Genomic DNA, 21,060 nt, shown 5'->3' with positions numbered 1-21,060 from the left:
CGCGTCGACCATGATCGCCACCACGCACGTTATGGGCTGATCAGTCTTTGCCATTTTGGCCACAGCTAATCAGACGACCTTTCCATACAGCAATAATCACTTGTCGAGTCTAAGCGGTTCTGTTAAGGGCCTTGTCCCAATTACGCAATTTTTTTCAGCGACTTGCCGGCACCCGTCGTAATTTTCGGCCACCAGAAAAAGGTGCGACTCTTTGGGCGACTACTCACGTAGTCGCCCAAAGAGTTGCACCTTTTTCTGGTCGCCGCTGGATTTTCAACACGTTGAAAATTTTCGTGAGTAGCCGCTGCGACTATGACGGGTGCCAGCAAGTCGCCGAAAAAAAAATCGCGTAAGTGGGACAAGGCCCTTAATAAATATTATACTAAACGTAAATAATATCAGACTTTTCAAATGGCAGAGATTTTGCTCATCCTATACTAACGTATCTGATGAGGGGCTTTGGGGAGATAAGAAACAAGAGATCAGCAATATGAATTAAGTCTCTGCCAGGATACTGATTGACCGGAAGGCTGACCCAGGCCGGGTTCTGTACGTGAGGACATCGACAACCTTGGTCCATGGCGCTGTGAGGCAGCAACTCTACCGCTGTGCACTGTGCCACCCCTTGAATCGTGTGGGCAGGCATGATGATAGCTTCCAGATCAGAAATACAACTTCAGTTGACTGAATTATTTACAAAAAGCTGGAGGGAAGTGTGGAATCAACTGCAGAACTCGCCCTCAAGTTACACATCATCAACTCTTCAACAAAGCAAAGATGCTGGCAATGCTCAGCGGGTCGGGCAATTGACGTCTCAATTTGATGAAAAGCCATTGACTGGAAAAATTATCGTTACTCTTCTCTCTCTCGAGACGTTCTCTGACCTGCTGAGTATTTCCAGCATCTTGTTCTTTTACTTCAGTTTTCCAGCATGTGCATGTTTATATTTTTTCCATTCGCAGACTTAGACAGCTTGTCTTTTCTAACGTACCATATTTCATATAAAGGGAAAATCCGGCTTTTTATTTCTCTCTCTCGAGAGTGACTGTGCAGTAAAATGTCTTCCAGTCTGAGGCTGATGATGCGCAGTGACAAATCTGTGTTGGTGTGCCCAGTATGTCAATGTCTGATCGTAGACTTGCATTTAATTGGCATGATTAGGTGTTACGCCCTGCAGTTTGAAGGGAAGGGATGCACTGTAGTTACATCACCAAGATACAAAGGCAGCTCTTGTAGTCCCCACAATTCCCATTGTCCCAAAATCTCTTGTGCATGACTCTCCAGGTGAGTCTGAAGGACAGACACCATAATGGGGCTACCATAGACGCTGACATTGGGGTTATTTATAACCCAAACCAACTTTGAGATTAAACATGAATAAGTGCCATAGAAAAGTGGCTGATGTGCAGTCGAATCTAAATAATAACTATACGAATAAAAGTTTGCCTATAAAAGTTATCTCCTAAAGTTCTCCATGCGGGGGTTCATGCTTCGGATGACAATATCCAGTTCTTCCAGATCGCTCCTGGCTCCCAATAAACCAAACGTTGCAGCTATGACAGTTGGCAGAGTCATGTGGCACCACACCACAAATGCAGATGTGTCTTTCATCAAAACAAAAGGAGCACTTTATACTTTGTTTTCCCTGTGCTTCCTCAGTCTTGGTCTTCACTTTTTCCATCAGTTTCGCTCAAACGCCTCGTCATGGATATTCTTACACAGCAGACACTCGATGCAGTAAGAATACAGGTTGAAGGGGAAGGATATTCATTGAATATGGTGCAACGGTGAAACCAAAATGATCGAGACCTGCTGTGTCACACCTGTCGGCCAGCTCAGTGGGCAAGTTAGAATTTCCTCAATCTTTTCCAATTATCGCCATGGTCGAGGCGTTCCCTCCAAGCCCACGGGTGGGTTTGTTCAGAGGTTGGTTTCCTGTGGAGTTGGACTGGTTGCATTCCCGACACACTCTCGGGTGTGGTCTTCACTCCTGCAGCGGTGTGTGCGTTGTTGCGTGCAGCGTCGTCAGACCGTGCAGCAGGCGTCCAGCGCCCTCAACACCACGGGTCTCGCTCTCCCCGCCCTCGGGACAGACTGTCGCTCCGCTGCCACGTGCTGCGGATCAGCGTGACCGCATCGTCGCATTTGTTCCGAATGCAAGGGTCCTGCAGCGGCTTCTGCGGCAGGTCAACCTAAAGAAAAGATTCTGCATGAATCGGAGGCTCACCAACAACGTTCACTAGGGAGAGTCTGAAGAACGGTCCCAACCTGAAACGTCACCTGCCCAACCCCCCCCACACCCCCACAGATGCTGCCTGACATGTTACGTTTCCCCAACTCTTACAAGTTCATAGGTTCTAGGAGCAGAATTCCCTGCACTTCCATGTGCCTATCTACAAGCCTCTTAAAATGCCACTATCGTATCTGCCTCCACCACCACCACCCCTGGCAATGCCTTCCAGGCCCCCACCGCACTCTGGGTAAAAATAACATTTGCCTGGCGTATCTCCATTAAACTTCCCCCTCTCACCTTATAGCTACGCCCTCTAGTGTTGGACATCTCCACCCATGGGTAAAGGTTCTGACTGTCTACTCTCTCCATGCTGCCTCTGTCCACTTCTACACTCATATGTGCATGCTGTAGCTACTGGAGGAGCAATCACAGCAAGAACTTTGGCTAACTATAACCCTCCAAGCCAACAAGACCCCCAACAATGACCCTGGCGGAGATCAGCTGCTAATTCATCGCATCAATGAATAGGGGCGGCACGGTGATGCAGAGGTAGAGTTGGTGCCTGACAACGCCAAAGACCCACGTTGATGCTGACTACGGGTGCTGTCTGTACGTCCTCCCTGTGAGCACGTGAATTTTCTCTGGACGTTCTGGTTTCCTCCCACCCTCCAAACCCGCGGGCTTGTAGGTTAATTGGCTTCGATGAACATTGTAAATTTTCCCTGGCGTGTAGGATAGTGCTAGTTTATGGGGTGATCACTGGTCGGCGTGGACTCAGTGGACCAAAGGCCTCGACCCGAAACGTCACCCATTCTTTCTCTCCAGAGATGCTGCCTGTCCCGCTGAGTTACTCCAGCTTTTTGTGTCTATCTTCAGTGTTTCCGCGCTGTGTCTCTAAACTAAACTGTTATTAATAGTTCAGCACATGATGTGTTAACATGCTGTCGTCAGACGAAATTCAGGAAGATGTTTTAATGTTCATCACTACAGAAAGAGAAATGACTTGTGAAGTTGGATGATAGCGGTGTTTTAGGCAGGCAGGTATTGGAGGGATATGGACCACGTGCAGGCAGAGGAGGTTAGTTTAACTTGGCATCATGTGTGGCACGGACATTGTGGGCTGAAGGGCCTGTTCTGTGTTCGAGGACACTCGCAGTTACACAGACATAAGGTGCAAATGGGTACCTTAAGTATCTCTAGCCCACCTTGTAGATCTTCCTCCACGCACCCTTTAGCGCCGCGAGAAAACGTTGCAACTCCTCAGCACAGCTAAAGTACAGGAACCAGGGCAGTGTCTTCTGGTCATCAGACAGCTCCTACAACACAACACAGCGAGTGAAGTTGATACATCAGAAGGCAAGGCCCCAAAACAGCCATCAACAAACCCTTTCAATTGCAGGCAATGTTAGAATGAGAATAACACAGACTGTTACAGATAACAAACAAGATGTTAAATCTTGCACAGGTACATGGATAGGAAATGTTTCGGAGGCAATGGGCCAAATGCCAGTAGATTTGGCATCTTGGTCGGCAAGGCCAGGCGGGGCTGAAAGGCTCGTTTCCACGCCGTATGACTATGATCCAGGGTGTGGTGGAGGTTGCTGCCATGTGCGGCGGCAGGATGTAGATACCACTGTTTGGTGAATTTTGGTCATTTTGCCGGCGCCAAAACGTGACGACACAGGTACAGCCCCGGCTAAATCTGCTACACGATTTAACCGGGTTTTACGCAAAACAAAGCAAACATCACTGTATCATGGAACGTACTTCAGTATCACAGTGGGGCCAAGGAAAGAGCATTCACATCGCAGCCCTGTGTCCACCACCACCCACAAGAAGCCATTGTGTGCAGAAGCCGAGAAGTGTGTTCACCTCTAGCTGAACAATTTCTAATCTTGTGATGTGGACTCGATAAGAAGACTCTCCACACAGTGGGCCGAGGATACTAAAGGAACCATCTGCCAAAAACATTGACCATCTTCAGCAGCTCAGCAGCAAAATATCAAGCGCCGGGAGACAGCTTCAATAAAGATTAGGCATCGAGTACGAGAGTCTTACTTACCAGCAGACAGTACTCCCTGCTGGGGGCAATGGAGACGCTGCTCACACTCGTTAGCTCAGCGCTGCCCAGTAACCGGAAGAAGTTAGTCTGCGAGTCCTCGTGGCAGGTGAGGATCATGCTGTCACTCACAACCAGGCAGCAGGGGATGCACGGAGAGTGGGCAACACCTTGCGGCACCATCTGTCAACACAAGCATGAACACACTGAAACCACACAGCTGACCAGAAGGAGTACGGCTCCAGCCCCCGCGCGCACGCGCCCGCCCCCCCCGTCAGGGTTATGCTCCGCCCGATACCCCCCCCACCGCCCGTCAGGGTTACGCTCCGCCCGATCCCCCCCCCCACAGCTCGCTCCTACGTGGGTGCACTCCTCCAAGGCAGAGATAGATAAGTATAGTTGGCAGAGGTTATGGGGAGAAGGCAGGAGAATGGGGTTAGGAGGGAGAGATAGATCAGCCATGATTGAATGGCGGAGTGGACTCGATGGGCCGAATGGCCGGATTCTACTCCTATCCCCTTATGACATTTATGTTGACGTACCCCTTTGGACACGGCCTGGCAAAGGTGCTGCATCCAGTCGGCCATCTCATCCTCATTCTCAGCGCTCAGCTCCAAAGCCAGCTTCTCCGTCAGGATCACCTGGAAGGTGTGGGGTCGTTCCGTCGTGCTGGACCTCCTGCAACCTCCGCACTGTTCTCCACTACAATATAAACCACAGCAGATCTATCAGGTACGAGTCAGCTCTTGAGGATATACAGTTAGTTCCACCATTCTACTGAATCACAATGGATATACATCTTGGCTTCAACTAAATAGATACAAAGTGCTGGAGTAAATCGGGACAAGCCGCATTTCTGGATAGAAGGAATGGCTGACATTTCGGGTCAAGACCCTTCTTCAGACCCTGCTTCAACCATGTATCTTAACGCCACAACTCTTATAAATCTCTGGCCATCTCAGCTCAATCAAGCTGGAAAGGGTACAGAGAAGATTCACGAGGATGTTGCCAGCGCTCGAGGGCCTGAGCTACAGGGAGAGGTTGAGAGGGTTGGGACTCTATTCCTTGGGGCCACAGGAGGATGACGGGGGCCCTTATACAGGTCAACAAATCATGAGAGGAATAGATCAAATAGACACACAAAGTCTCTGGCCCAGAGTAGGGGAATCAATAAACAGAATAGGAATCTGAGGGTTAACTTTTCACACAAAGGATGGTGGGTGTATGGAACAAGCTGCCGGAGGAGGTAGTTGAGGCAGGTCCTATTTAAGAAAAATGTAGACAGGTACATGGATAAGACACGTGTCGAGGCATATGTGCAGGCAGGTGGGACTAACTTGATGGAACATTGTGGCCAGTGTGGGCAAGTTGGGCCGAAGGGCCTGTTTTCACACTATATGATTCTGACTCCACCTATCCTTGATCATCGATGCAGGCTTTGACTTGTCTGTTTGCACATCTTTCATTCATTTGTTCTATGCACCGTTTCATCTCTCTTTTCACTCTCCCGACTCTCAGTCTGAAGAAGGGTCTCGACCCGAAACGTCACCTATTCCTTCTCTCCGGAGATGCTGCCTGTCCCGCTGAGTTACTCCAGCATTTGGTGTCTATCTTCGCTGTAAACCAGCATCTGCAGTTCCCTCCTACACAATCCATGCGGAGGCCCATTGGTGCTGATTGGGAACGTGACCGAGGATTTCCCATTCTGTGAGACTGTTCTTTCAGATGCACGAATGTCTTTAATAGTCCAGGCAGCGGAGGTTGAAAGACAGGAACACACACATTAGTCTCCCCGAGTTTACTTACGCCAGGTTCACAGACAGGAGTGGCATTACATCGATCCTGTCGGGATACTGATAGAGGACACCATTGCTGCAACAAACAAAACACCTCATAAATATAACCCCACTGACTGGGAACCAGCTTCAACACTACAATACACAAGTGCTGAATGAGTGGTGAGCCACTTACAACATCTAAAGGCGTCACGGTGGCGCAGCGGTAGAGTTGCTGCCTCACAGCACCAGTGACCCGGGTTTGATCCTGACTACAGGTGCTGTCTGTACGGAGTTTGTACGTTCTCCCCGTGACCTGTGTGGATTTTCCCCGGATGCTCTGGTTTCCTCCCACACTCCAAAGAAGTGCAGGTTTGTAGGTTAATTGGCTTTGGTATAAATGTAAATTGTCTCTGGTGCGTGTAGGGTAGTGTTAATGTGCAGGGATCGTGGTCGGCACCGACTCAGTGGGCTTGTTTCTGCACTGTACATGATGTGCAGGTTTGTAGGTTCATTGGTTTTGGTAAAAAATGTAAATTGTCTTTAGTGTGTCGCGTGGGATAGTGCAATGGGAACCGTTGGTCGGCACGGACTCGATGGGTCGAAGGGCCTGTTTCCACGTCGTATCTCTAAACTAAACTAAATCTTTCCCATAGCAATCTCTTCACATTTAAAATTTCAACAAACACGAAATTAATATTTCATTCCACATTGAGAATTGGAATTAGTACAAATAACATTATTTTGTGTCAGAATATTCACATTTTTCTTCTTATGTCAGCATGTTGGTGGAGTGTTGTAATTGCTCACCTCTGCTGCAACTTATAACTAAATGTGGCCATGAGAATGACGGCAATTGAGGTGCAGCCTTGGTAAAGAACATTATTAAGATGCAAGAACAATCTACACAATGCTTTCTCAAAGAACAACATGTAGGCAATTCATATAAATTTAAAATGTTTTCTACTTTTAGAGTCCATAACAAAAGCACTGCTGGGAAGTAATGTGCAGGCTGACCCGTTAACAATGATAGGCACAAAACACTGGAGTAACTCAGCGGGTCAGGCAGCATCTCTAGAGAAAAGGAACAGGTGACGTTTTGGGCCGAGACCCCTTTTCAGACCCTGTCCCCGAGTCTGAAGAAGGGGCTCAACCCGACACTTCACCTATTCCTTCTCTCCAGAGATGCTGCCTGTACTGCCGAGTTACTCCAGCATTTTGTGTCTATCTTCGGTGTAAACCAGCACCTGCAGTTCCTACCTACACTGAATGCCTCCAAAACGCCTTGCTGCGTATGTATAGTTTGAAGGCCCTCAACTCCAAGAAAAACTGTACATGGACTTCTAAGTTAAATGCAGAGTCAAGAAGACAGTACGGGGACCGCTGGTCGGTACTGACCCGATGGGCCTGTTTCCGCGCTGTATCTCTAAACTAAACTATGACTGTGCCACAGTACCTGAGCACTACATAAGAAGGCTTCCAGATTGGGGAACCCAGGTAGCTGGTACCAGCCTTGTAATGTAGGATTCCTTCTTTAGTAACTGCGTTGGCAATTGTTAAGTACAGGTTCTTCTGAGGACCGGCTGTGACATCCATGGGATCTTCCCAGTGAATCAAACTGTATAGGTGGATGGTGACATCAGGTACCTGCAAACACACCCACCAGAATTAGGTACAGCAGCAGCTAGAACACTGTTACAAAACAGGCACATGCAATGAATGACATTTTATTTAACTTTCTGAGTACTTTTCCTTCACTCCACAGTTCCAGCTATTTATGTTCATAAGTGTTAGGGGCAGAATTAGGCCATTTGGCCCATCAAGTCTACAGCCATTCATTCATTCCTGGCTGATCTAACTTTCCCTCTCAACCCCATTCTCCTGCCTTCTCCCCATAACCCACGACACCTGCACTAGTCAAGAATCTACCCATCCCTGCTTTAAAAATATCCATTGACTTGGCCTCCTCAGCCTTCTGTGGCAATGAATTCCACAATTTCCAACTTGCTAAGCTCCCGAGTTGCAAACACTACCCTGCATTCTTCTCTGAATTCTTGTTCATTGTCCCATGTTGTCAAGCTCTGAAGGGTGCGGAGAATATTTATGAGGATGTTGCCACGTCCCAAAGGCCTGAGTTATACAGGGAGCGGTAGAGCAGGCAAGGACTCTATTCCTTGGAGAGCAGGAGGATGAGGGGTGATCGTACGAGTGTACAAAATCATGAGAGGAATAGATTGGGTAAACGCACAGAGTCTCTTGCCCAGAGTAGGGGAATATAGAACCAGAGGGTATAGGTTTAAGGGGATGGGTGAAAGTTTTAATAGGAGCCCGAGGGGTAATGTTTTCACACAGAGGGTGGTGGGCATGTGAAACGAGCTGTCGAAGGAGGTAGTTGAGGCAGGTACTATCGCAACATTTAAGAAACGTTTAGACTGGTACATGGATAGGACAGGTTTAGAAGGATATAGGGCAAATGCAGGCAGGTGGGACTTGTGTAGATGGGACATGTTGGTCGGTGTGTTGGTCCGGTGGGCCTGTTTACATGCTGTAGGACTCTATGTTCTCCCACCTCCTTGCAGATCATTGGAGCTGGTGCCCAGTGCAGCTTATTTCTACATGAAGTGATTTAACAGAACACATACATTATCAGTTTGCAAACAGAAAGACAACCTGAGACCATCTACACAGGAACACCCAGCGTGATTACATTACCTCGCATCTCGATTCCTGGGCCACAAATTTAGTCAGTGCCAGCTTCTGCATGGTGGCATCCATAAGGATGCTGGGATAGGGCGGCTCTCTGCAGCCCTTGATCATGGCCGATCTCAAAGCAGTGAGGAAAAACCTACACACAAGCGATAAACGGTGAGGAAATAAACTTTCTGACTGAAGCAGACCAAGAGCACTACAGTTGCAGATACAAGCTTACAACATGACAAGTGGAGTTTAATCTCGCTACTGATACGATTAGTTTAGTATAGAGATTGTTGTGCTGATGCAAAGCAAGAATTTCATTGTCCTATCTGGGATACATGACAATAAACTCTTTTGTATCTTGTAGATACAGCAGAGCTTCTCGGCATCTGCATACAATGGTGTCTGTCTTGTCACTTCTTGTGCGTGGTGGTGGAAGGATTGGTGGAAACAGGGCCGCGACGTGAACGCTCTTTCCTGGACCCCCGGAGCAGGTAGTTGAGGCAGGGACTATCGCAACGTTTAAGAAACATTTAGACAGGTAAACATGGATAGGGCAGGTTTAGAGGGATATGGGTCAAACGCAGGCAGGTGGGACTAGTGTAGATGGATCATGTTGGTTGGAGTCGGCAAGTTGGGTTGAAAGGGCTGTTTCCACGCTGTATGACTATGACTCTCCAGAAACAAGGAACTGCAGATGCTGGTTTTTCCAAGTGCTGGAGTAACTCGGCGGGACAGACAACATCTCCAGAGAACATGTATAGGTGACGTTAGGTGACCGGACCCTTCTTCAGACTCAAATGAATGAATACAAGACTATCAAAAGGTCTTGATGGTGCACTTGTGCCATGGATGACCATGCCAGTCAGGCCAGACTGTGCTGCCCCAAGATCATCAACAATCTGAACTTACTCAGTTAGAGATTCATCAGCTGTGTCCAGCAGGAACTGCCTCCGGCGGTTGAGGCACACAAGCTGCACGGTCTGTTGGCTCAGCCCCACCTTAGACAACAAGAGCAGACCAATGAAAAATGCACGCTATGACAAAGATCAGAGTAAAGAACTGCAGATGTTGCTTTAAATCGAAGGTAGGCACAAAAATGCTGGAGAAACTCAGCGGGACAGGTAGCATCTCTGGAGAGAAGGAATAGGTGACGTTGCAAGTCGAGACCGGGTCTGACGAAGGGTCTCGACCCGAAACGCCACCCATTCCTTCTCTCCAGAGATGCTTCCTGTCTCGCTGAGTTACTCCGGCTTTTTGTGACTATCTTCAGACTAACTACTATACTGCCCAACTTTTAAAATTGCTTAAATGGTCACAAACATTTATTTTGCGATGGGAGAGGCAGTGAAAATACTGTTTGTAAACTGTATGTTTCAGAACGGCACAGTGACACAGTGGCAGAGCTGCTGCCTTACAGCATCAGAGAGCCAGGTTTGATCTTGACCTCTGGTGCTGTCTGTACGGAGTTTGCACGTCCTCCCTGTGAGCGTGTGGGTTTTCTCCGGGTGCTCTGGTTTCCTCCCACATTGCAAAGACTGCAGGTTTGTAGGTTAATTGGCTTCTGTAAATTGTCCCTGGTGCGCAGGATGGAAAACGGGGATAAACATGGAACTAGTGCAAGGATAATCGTTGGCTGGCGTGGACTCGGTGGTTCGAAGGGCCTGTTCCCACGCTGTATCTCTCAACAGGACTAACAGCAGGTGGCACAGCATCCTGGCAAACGTTGCCCCAACCCAATCCACATGGATAAACAAGCAACTGCAGATGCTGGTTTACAAAATGAAAAGACACAGTGCTGGATTAACTCAGTAGGCCGGGCGAAGATGGCTAGATCGACCGAATGAATCTCCCAGTTGCTAACGATTTTAACTCCCCTTCCCATTCTCAGCCTGACTCTGTCCTGGGCCTCCTCCATTGCCATACTGAGGGCACATGCAAATTGGGGCACCTCATATTCCACATGGGTAACGTGCAACCCAATGGTACGTTCACTGACTACTCCAATTTTACATAACTAACTCACAAACCCCCCTCCCCTTCCACCCTCTTTCCTGTGCCCCATTTGGACATGCACCATTTCTCCTCTCCCCCTCCCCTTCCACCCTCTTTCCTGTGCCCCATTTGGACATGCACCATTTCTCCTCTCCCCCTCCCCTTCCACCTTATATACTTACATTCCTTCCTCTGGCTTCACAATTCGCCTCTATCCTTATCTCACACCTTTTGTCTTCTCATCTCTGCGTTTTGTCCAACCATCTGCCTCTCATACTCAACCCCTCACCTATATCCACCTATCACTCGCCAGGCTTTGACCTTCCCCTCATCCCTTCCAGCTTTCTATCTCCCCCCTCCCCCCCCACACACACACCATCCGTGTTCTCCAGATGCTGCCTGACCCGCAGAGCTACCCCTATCACATATATTCATAAGTGGTAGGAGCAGAATGAGGCCATTCAGCCCATCAAGTCTACTCTGCCATTCAATTGTGGCTGATCTACCTTACTCTCTCAACCCCATTCTGCTGCCTTCTTCCCATAACCCCCGACACCCAGCACTTAGCTTCTTATTTTGCAAAACCACGTGGGTATAGATGATACCCGCTGGGATATCGAGATGAAGAGCTCCGTTTTAAAAGCACAACTCACCGAAACATAATCAAGCTCATTGTAGGAGACGGCATCTTCCACTGCATAGGGCTTGTCTGCAGCTCCTGTACACAACAAAAGCTTGAGTCACACATAGGCACTGCACTCCATCCAATGTCTCGAGCTGCACCCTATCAACTCGCAAACAACTATTTGTAAGATTAAACTTCATTTACTTTCCCCATTTCCTCATCAGACATCTCACCTATTAGGATTTCCGTGGAAAATGCTGATTTCACCACTTACATTTTCCCCTACTGACCTGACTGGCGCAGCAGTAGAGTTGCTGCCTCACAGCGCCAGAGACCCGGGTTCGATCCCGACTATGGGTGCTGTCTGTACGTTCTCCCTGTAATCCTATGGGTTTACTCCGGGTGCTCCGGTTCCCTCCCACACTCCAAAGACGTACAGGTTCGTAGGTTAATTGGTTTCGGTAAGTTGTAAGATTGCCCCTACTGTGTATAGGTTAGGGTAAGGGGTGATAACTGGCCAGTGCTGGCTCAGAGGGCCGAAGGGTCTGTTTCCGTGCTATATCTCTAAAGCCTAAAGATTAGTTTCACATATATATATAACAAATATATTTACCTTTTCGCAACAGGTAGATATAACAATCGGTCAGCAGGACATAGAGCAACTGGAGGTTGCCTTCCATATGACCTGTCCACATCTGCATCATCTGAGAAGAGAAGTTAATAAGGAGATAAGAGGGAAACAGCTGTACAGGTAGTCCCAGGGTACACAATGGAGCCGCTCCTGAGAGCAGTCCCCAAGCCAATTTCTCTTGAAGTCAGAAACGCACATTTGTTTTACAGTAACCCATATCTATCGCTCGACATAAACTTGTTCTATCTCTTTCCTTTCATCCAATAATCACCCTAACGCTACTCATAACTAAACCAATAGCGTTCCGATTTCCATAAATCAAGTCATTCATAACTGGGGAGCCTCTGTATTGGAATGGCTCCGTGCAGTTCCAAAGAGAATGATCAACAACTCAATTTAATAATCAACTTAACATTTATTGCTGAACTAATAAGATCAGCATTATTTTAGTTCATCTCTCGTGTCCTCGACTCTGATTAGAAGAGATATATACAGCATGTAAAGGTCCTTTGCTCCAACTTGTCACAAGATACAAGTTATAGGAGTTGTATCAGGCCATTCGGCCCATCGAGTCCACTCTGCCATTCAATCATGGCTGATCTCTGCCTCCTAATCCCATTCTCCTGCCTTCTCCCCATAACCCTCGACACCCATTCTAATCATGAATTTGTCTATCTCTGCCTTAAAAATATCCACTGACTTGGCCTCCACAGCCCTCTGTGGCAAAGAGCTCCACAGATCAACTACCCTCTGACTAAAGGTTGTCTGAGCCAACCAAGTTGCCTAATATAGCTATTCCCATTTGCCCATATGTAACTCACATCCCTCCAAACCTTTCTTATCCATGCACAGGCCAAATGTCTACTCCATCCTCTGGCATCTCGTCCCAAGCAAGGACCATAATCTGTGTGAAATATTACCTCTCTGGTCCATTTAAAATCTTTCCCCTCTCACCTTAATTTTAGCCCCCCCCCCTACCGTGGGGAAAGACTGTGGCTATTCACCATATCTGTGCCATTCCTGATTTTATAAAGCTCGATAAAGGTCACCCCCTGGCCTCCTGCATTCCAAGGAAAAGATGTCCTATTTCACCAGGCCTCTCCTTACAACTCAAACTTGTAACCTCCCCGTAAATCATTTTTGCAGCCTTTCAGGCTTAAAAACATTTTTGTTAGCAGGGCAATTTGGCTTTCATCAGAGCACCGAGACCAAGTGCAGGCTCGGCGATCGTTTTGCTGAACAGTGGCAGGTACTATCACAACGTTTAAGAAGCATTCGGACAGGTACATGGATAGGACAGGTTAAGAGGAATATGGGCCAAACACAGGCAGGTGCGACTAGTGTAGATGGAACATGTTGGTTGGTGTGGGCAAGTTGGGCTGAAAGGCCTGTTTCCACGCTGTATCACTCTATACCATCACTTTTTGTGTCACCTGCAAACTCATCCATGCCAACTACATTTACATTGAAATTGCTTACATAAATAATGAAAAACAGTGGACCCAGCAGCAACCCCTGTGGCACACCGCTTGTTACAGGCCCCCAGTCTGAGAATCAACTCTGTTTAAAACACAAAGCAAATATGGAGCTGTCACAGGTCCATTACCTTATAGAGCTGTTCTTCATTCTCCCTGAAAACATGGATCATCAGCAGAAGCAGCAGATTATTGTCCACCCTGGGGGAAAAGGGGGAAAAAAATAAACATTCCAATCCTGATAAGTCAGCAATAAAAACTTGACCAACTCCAATAGATTATTAACATTCAGGAAAACTGTACTCGAGCTATGGAGGGGGTTGGGGGAAAACGTTTTTTTCATTCTTACCTCGACGGAGATGCGATTTTTTCCGTATCGTATCTCCGTCCCCACTGCGGCCTCACATCGTGGAGTTGGCGGCCTTTCCGGGAGACCGACGGGCGCTCCAAGCCGCGGGAGTATGCGGGACTTTACCATCGCGGAGCTTGCGATCCCTTTGCCGGGGATCGAAGCTCCAACCGCGAGGCCTGTGGACTTTAACATCACGAAGCTCGCGGTCTCTGGTAAGAAGAGGCCGACTCGGGAGCTCCATGCCGCGGGAGTTTCGATCACCCCGACGGGGGCTTCGACAGTCGGCTGCGGGAGCTTTGGTCGCCCCGACTGCGAATGGTTCGATTGCCCCGACCGCAGGAGACCAAAGAGGAAGAAGCTTGAAGATTGCTTGCTCACTCTGTTCAGTTTCAAATCTATACATTTGAATGAATGAAGGATTCTTTATTCATGGTGTGAGGGGCTGCCAAGAGCGACCAGCCAGGCTGAGAGGGAGAGATAGATCAGCCATGATTGAATGGCGGAGTAAGGTTGAGCTGAGCTGAATGGCCTAATTCTGCTCCTAGAACTTATGAACATCTAATGGCAAATATTAATCATATACTTCTGCTCTTTTATAGATTAGCTGCATTTTCAATTAAGCACAGATGTATTTAAATAATGCAATGTGCTTTACCTGAAGTCAGCTGGATGGGTTAGCTCTGAGGGACTATTTCTCTCCACTGCCTTATTCTCTACTGCATCTGCAGGGGCCTCGATTGGTGCTTCCAACTGTTCCTGACCAGTCTCCTCCTCCTTGGCATTTATATCATCAGATGGGTTATCAGGCTGTGGAATAGTCTCTGCATTCTCAGTGCTCTGACTCGCTGGGACATCAGCTTCCTCCGTGATCCCCAGCACCGCTACAACGCCGGGGACGACTTCTTTGCACGTTTCTGCGGCAACAGTTTCATGGCCACCAAGAACATTTGCTGGTTGGCCATCCCCTGCAAGGTCATAGTTGCAGCTACCTGCTGCACCAGCGCTTGGACTCTCGAGGGCAAACCTGTAGAAGTCCATGGCAGGTGGCAGCCGTTCACTATAGTCGCCTTCATCCGGGGCCTCGCCCGGGACACAAGTCCGAAAGGGCCGCTCGGGATGACCATCTTCTGACCTCCAAGCGCTGGTGGCATCAGTGGTCTCGTTGAGCTGCTCCATCACCTTGCTCAATGGATGCCCCACGCTGCTCATGGAGGTGTCCTTCATCTGAGGGATCTGCAAACCTGGCTGGGCAGCATCGGCCTCAGACTCGCGTCGAGTCACCAGCAACACCACACCCTCAGGGCTGCTGTCCTCCTCAGCTCCAGGACTCTTCGCCTCTCCATCCACACCCAACTTTGTGCTTTGCTGGTCCTGTGTTTCCAACGTGCGGTCATCCTCAACCTTTGCATCTTCCTCCCCTGGCGGCTGTGTCTCTGCCATTTTAACATCGAGTATTTGCTCCTCAGACTTGGATCTCTTCTTCTTAGGCGTTCTCTTCTTCTTTGCCAATCTGTGGAGTTGAAACCGCAATCTATATCAACTACTCATTCACTTGTGCAAGTGAGCAACTACACCACCCAGTGACTCAATTCAGGAAACTCCCAATATTGCATTACATGTCATACAAAGGAACAGCAGGTAGTTTCGTTTAGAGATACAGCGTGGAAACGGGGGTTTCAGCCCAACTGAGTCCTCGCTAACTAGCAATCACCCGTACATTAATTCTATCCCACACACTAGGGACAATGTTTTTTTTTTAATAAACGGAAGCCAATTAATCGAGAAACCTGCATGTCTTTGGGGTGTGGGAGGAAAGCAGAGCACCTGGAGAAAACCCACGCAAGTCACAGGGAGAACGTACAAACTCCTTACAGACAGCACCCGTGGTCGGGATGGAACCCGGGTCTCTGGCGCTGTAAGGCAGCAACTCAACGGCTGTGCCACTGCGACGCCCCTGTTAACGCGACATTAACAACTGACCTGATGACTTCAAGCTCTGTGGCATTCTCGCTGGATTCCTGAACATCTGATGTGTTCTCGTCTGCCTTGGAATCAGTGCTTTGCACTGTGTTCCCTTCTGGTGTGTGCGGAGATTCTGACTTCTCGCTGTTGAAAGGGTTGTAGCGCAAGGTCGGGCTCCTCGTGTGCGGCTTGTTATTTAGCGGCAGACTGTCCGAGGTTCCTGACCGAGGGCAGCTGCTGACCGTGTCTGTCAATTCACCCTCTGCGGAGAAAAAGGATGCAGATACAGCGGGCAATGCTCATTACTCTGCATATTTTTCAATTGACTGAATGCGCGTTTCTTAAATCAATAGAATGCCGGACCAGCAATGAGAATTAGCGATTTGAAGCAGAACTTAAAAGATTGACAAATTAGTGTTCAGTCAAAGCTCAAACCCAGGGATCTCTGAGCACAAGCTAGGACTCTACCTGCAGCCCTACATTTACAAGTACACTTCTTTGACAGCGGCATTCATTGCATGTGGTTAAGAAAGAACTGCAGCTGCTGGAAAAATCGAAGGTAGACAAAAATGCAGGAGAAACTCAGCGGGTGAGGTAGCATCTATGGAGCGAAGGAATAGGTGACGTTTCGGGTCGACCTGAAACGTCACCTATTCATTCGCTCCATAGATGCTGCCTCACCCTCTGAGTTTCTCCAGCATTTCTGTCTACCTTTCATTGCATGTGGTTATGGCTATTCACAATTTAGTTCAGATTTAATGTGGAGGAAGGAACTGCAGATGCTGGTTTATACCAAAATGCTGGAGTAACTCAGCGGGTCAGGCAGCATCTGTGGAGAAAAGAAACTCTACCGCTGCACCACCGTGCCGCCCTGGCCTATGCCAAGCAAGATGCCCCATTTCCGCTAGTCCCACCTGCCCAGCATTTGGCCCATATCTCACCCAACCTTTCCTATACATGTACCTGTCCAAATGTCCTTTAAATGTTGTTTATAGAACCTGCCACACAGTTGATGAGGAATCAAGAGGCTCTGGACCAGTCAACCCTCTCAAACCCATGGCCAGGATCTTAATAATAACTAACAATAGGAATTCCTATCAGATTTAATAAGAATTTGAAGGGTAACCTTTTCACACAAAGGGTGGTGGGTGTAATGGAACAAGCTGCCAGAGGAGGTAGTTGAGGCTGGGACAATCCCAACCTTTAGGAAACAGTTAGACAGGTACATGGATGGGACTGGTTTGGAGGGATATGGACCAAACGCGGGCAGGTGGGACTAGTGTAGACAATACATGGTGGCCGGTGGGGGCAAGTTGTGTCGAAGGGCCTGTTTCCACACTGTATCACTCTATAGTCATACAGGATAGGGAAACAAGTGTGCATAAAAACATGCAATACTCAAGGAAAATAAGTAACCAAACATTATATGTAATTTATTGGTTGGAATTGATGCATTCTCAGGGCATTTGTTATGAATTGGGAGTCAGTGAGTAAATGTAAAGCCACCAGATGATGGCAGCACTGGGTCATTAAAATATGTTCAGTGTGAGCTTCCAAATCTGATAATTTTCAGGTTTTAGTGAATGTGGAGAGGATGTTTCCACTAGTGGGAGAGTCCAGGACTAGAGGTCATAACCTCAGAATTAAAGGATGATCTTTTAGGAAGAAGATGAGGAGAAATATATTTAGTCAGAGGGTGGTGAATCTGTGGAATTCTTTGCCACAGACGACTGTGGAGGCCAAGTCAATAGATATTTTTAAGGCAGAGACAGATAGATTCTTGATTAGTACAGGTGTCAGAGGTTATGGGGAGAAGGCAGGAGAATGGAGTTAAGAGGGAGAGATAGATCAGCCATGATTGAATGGTGGAGAGACTTGATGGGCTGAATGGCCTCATTCTATGCCTATCTCTTATGACCTAAGAGATCCCTTGCTTGGTTGGTCAGAGTCCCATGGGCTGATGATCACAAAACCATAAATGCAAAACTAAATCAGGAATGAATCTAAATTAATTATAATATCCTTAAACATGACCTTGCACTAAACATTATCCCCTTATCATGTCTTGTCTTTCCACTGACTGGTTAGCACGCAACAAAAGATTTTCACTGTACCTCGGTACGCGTGACAATACATTAAACGGGAAAATTATCTTAAAAGTGATTCAAAGCAAGAGTTATTATCACCAGCAATTAAACCACACTATTCGATATGCATAAAATGTTAGTAATTGCGTTTCATTACGTATGTAATAAATGAGAGATAGTTTTATCCCAAGACAGCCTGTGCCAATACACATGGTGGATCTATTTAACCGAGTCCTTCTCAACGAGCGTCAGATTCTAGTTACTTATCTGAGATACTCCAGACTGATCTCTTGTGCTGCAATATCACAGTTAAAATAAAAGAAACATTCTTAAAATATGAAGAAAATTACATTAATTGTCTCCTCAAAAAACAAACAAATTGCCATGAAGATTTCTGCAAGCCAGCCTAATGATAACCAGGTCAGATTGTAGTATGAAACCCATCACCATATTATGGAGCATTTACATTAGAGCTTTCAGCTCACAATATTTAAAGACACATCTGTTTTTGTTGCTGTCTGACACACTCCCAAATGCGAACAGACACAAGCACTGGAGGCAGCCCTGGCAGGCATGCAGTGAGTCAGACAGACAGACAGGGTTAGGGGCAGAGCATGCAGCAGCAAGTCAGCAGAGTGTGAACACAAATGTGAGAACGTCCCACCTTCCCAGTCTGTACTGGGTATGGACTGTGCTGCAGAAAACACATCGCCAAAATCATAATCTAGAAATGAGGGAAGAGAAAGAAAACAAAAACAAACATCGGTAACGGTGCAAATCATTGTCTAACAGTACATAAACCCCATCTTATTTCAGTGGTGAAGGCATCCACAACAATTCCACCATATCTACAGATATATTCCACATTCAGATCGCCACTTCAACTATACTGTAACGTGTGGGCACCTGTCTGTCAACTTTGGGTTAGAAACCAGAACTGCTGGTTCTGGAAACTAGACCAGAAAGTTCCATTAGATGATCTCAACTCAATCCTCATACAAAATTGTTCCTAATTGCCAATCTCACTTGGAACAAGAAATTCAAAATGCAATGTTTAAGATGGAAGAATTTTACTATGCAACTAACCTGATGACACAAGAGTACTTAAATTAGTTTTAAAAAGCCATTACAAACGCCAAATATTTCTTGACAGGTACATAACTCACTGGAAGGAAAAGAATGAAAAAGGAAAAGGGAAAATATTGCTGGGACTTTATTCCTTGGAGTGCAGGAGGTTGAGGGCTGATCTAAAGGGCCTGTCCCACTTACGCAATTTTTTTCGGCGACTTGCCGGCACCCGTCATAGTCGCAGCAGGTGACCGAAAATGTTCAACATGTTGAAAATGCGTAATAGGGACAGGCCCTTTAGAGTGTGTAAATTCATGATGGAAACAGATTGGGTAAAGGACGCATGTATTTACCTAAAGTATGGGGAAATCAAGAACTAGAACCAAAACATACTCATGTATGTTTTGCAGAGATAAGCAACTGCAGATGCTGGTAAACAAAAACAAAAACCAAAGTGGAGGAGTTGTGTTTAGTTTAGAGATGCAGCTCGGAAACAGGCCCTTCAGCCCACCAAGTCCGTGCTGACTAGTGATCCCCATACATTTGCACTATCCTACACAATAGGGACAATTTACAATATTTACTGAAGCTAATGAACTTATCTCGGTATATGTGGCAGTAATAAACCAATGCCAATAATAGGGGAATAATTAAAAAGCTCGCAGTGGATCGTCTACAATTCATCAGATTTACTCAAAGCGGATCTCGGATATGAAAGATCATCAAATGGCAGGAATTCATCCTTTGGGAGAGGCATTAGATGACTTTTAGTAAGCAACATAAGGGTCAAATGTCATCGTGCATCATATGGCTGATTATCATATGACACTGGGAAAATCTGAAAAACAACAGCCCATGTGACCACTGAGTTCTACATTCATCAACAAACCCACAATTTACGTGTAAAAAAAACAATTTTTTGATGTTATCTTTACAACTGTTTACAGGGTGGTAGAATAGGTTAACGCTCTTAGTTTAGTTTAGATATACAGCGAGGAGACAGGCCCACGGAGTCAGCGCCGACCACCAATCCCCGCACATTAACACTACCTTACACACACTAGGGACAATTTTACATTTACACTAAGCTAATTAACCTACAAACCTGTACGTCTTTGGAGTGTGGGAGGAAACTGAGGATCTTGGTGAAAGCCCACGCAGGTCATGGGGAGAACATACAAACTCCGTACAGACAGCACCTGTAGGCAGGATGGAACTTGGGTCTGTGGCACCGCGAGGCAGCGACTCTACCGCCACGCCATCGCTCTTCAATATTTGTTTGCCATATTTTAAAAATATGTTGAAACGTCATTCAATGCATTAAAATCGCTGCTACCACAACATGGACGCTACTCAAACCATCCAATTTTGTGAGAGCAGGTTCTTAAATATATTCAGCTACTATCAAAATAAAAGCACAATACTTATTTTTCCTTATATTTTGAATCCTAGTTTCTGCTGTGAAACATTGTGAAAGTTTTTGATCTTTTAAAATTCTCCCGCCTCAAGAAATCCAATTCTTAATCATTTATTCCACTTTAGTTTAAAAAAAAAAGAAAAAGACTTAGTAGCCAAGACATTGGCTTGTACTTATGTGACTGACGTTGGCTGGCCTGATGAGGACTATGCTTTTGATAAAACAAAAGTCCGAGCAGCATCTCCTCGTTAGGCCATAAGACACGGGAGCAGAATTAGGCCATTCGGCCCATCGTGTCTACTCTGCCCTAGAGAGAGTTGATAGAGAAAAATTCTGTGTATGCTCAGAGAGGTTGGTACATACCTGCGAGAGGCCCTGCATGAATGCCGAGTCCCCAACGCACTGCAGGAACAAATGTGAAGATGTTCATACCACGCAGAGACTGGCAGAGAGATATGCCATTCACACCTTTACTTTCCTTGTAGCACCTTCATGCTGGTAGATAGATTCCGTTTTAAGGAGCATGTCAAACTAACAGCTATTTGGCGCAGAGAACAGCTATGAATAATTTTAACTGCCAGGCAGGAAACAGTCCAGACAACAAACTGGATCAGTTGTAGATGGACATCTCCATTTCTTGTTCCAATGGATATAGACACTAAATGCTGGAGTACCTCAGCGGGACAG

At 46.8% G+C, this 21,060-nt stretch overlaps 1 protein-coding gene across 4 annotated transcripts in view; it reads right to left on the bottom strand.

Annotated features, from left to right (window-relative positions):
• Positions 1–985: 985 nt before the first annotated feature.
• Positions 986–21,060, bottom strand: part of plekhm2 (pleckstrin homology and RUN domain containing M2) — a 38,545-nt gene continuing 18,470 nt past the window's right edge. Inside the window, exons 7-21 of one of the 4 annotated variants that reach the window (XM_033048361.1) lie at positions 20,737–20,775; positions 18,553–18,612; positions 15,820–16,063; positions 14,495–15,349; positions 13,619–13,688; positions 11,995–12,085; positions 11,410–11,474; positions 9,674–9,762; positions 8,780–8,912; positions 7,524–7,714; positions 6,099–6,164; positions 4,835–4,994; positions 4,296–4,475; positions 3,439–3,549; positions 986–2,192 (exon numbers count right to left, since the gene is read on the bottom strand). In XM_033048361.1, the coding sequence (XP_032904252.1) occupies positions 2,055–2,192; positions 3,439–3,549; positions 4,296–4,475; positions 4,835–4,994; positions 6,099–6,164; positions 7,524–7,714; positions 8,780–8,912; positions 9,674–9,762; positions 11,410–11,474; positions 11,995–12,085; positions 13,619–13,688; positions 14,495–15,349; positions 15,820–16,063; positions 18,553–18,612; positions 20,737–20,775 (2,492 nt within the window). In that variant the 3' untranslated portion in view covers positions 986–2,054. Of the gene's footprint in view, positions 2,193–3,418; positions 3,550–4,295; positions 4,476–4,834; positions 4,995–6,098; positions 6,165–7,523; positions 7,715–8,779; positions 8,913–9,673; positions 9,763–11,409; positions 11,475–11,994; positions 12,086–13,618; positions 13,689–14,494; positions 15,350–15,819; positions 16,064–18,552; positions 18,613–20,736; positions 20,776–21,060 lie in introns of all 4 variants that reach the window. The other 3 variants (XM_033048364.1, XM_033048362.1, XM_033048363.1) reach the window with 3 other exon arrangements.

The sequence above is a fragment of the Amblyraja radiata genome, chromosome 31, assembly GCF_010909765.2.
Source record: "Amblyraja radiata isolate CabotCenter1 chromosome 31, sAmbRad1.1.pri, whole genome shotgun sequence".
NCBI lineage: Eukaryota > Metazoa > Chordata > Chondrichthyes > Rajiformes > Rajidae > Amblyraja > Amblyraja radiata.
This window is presented reverse-complemented; position numbering and strand designations above follow the sequence as displayed.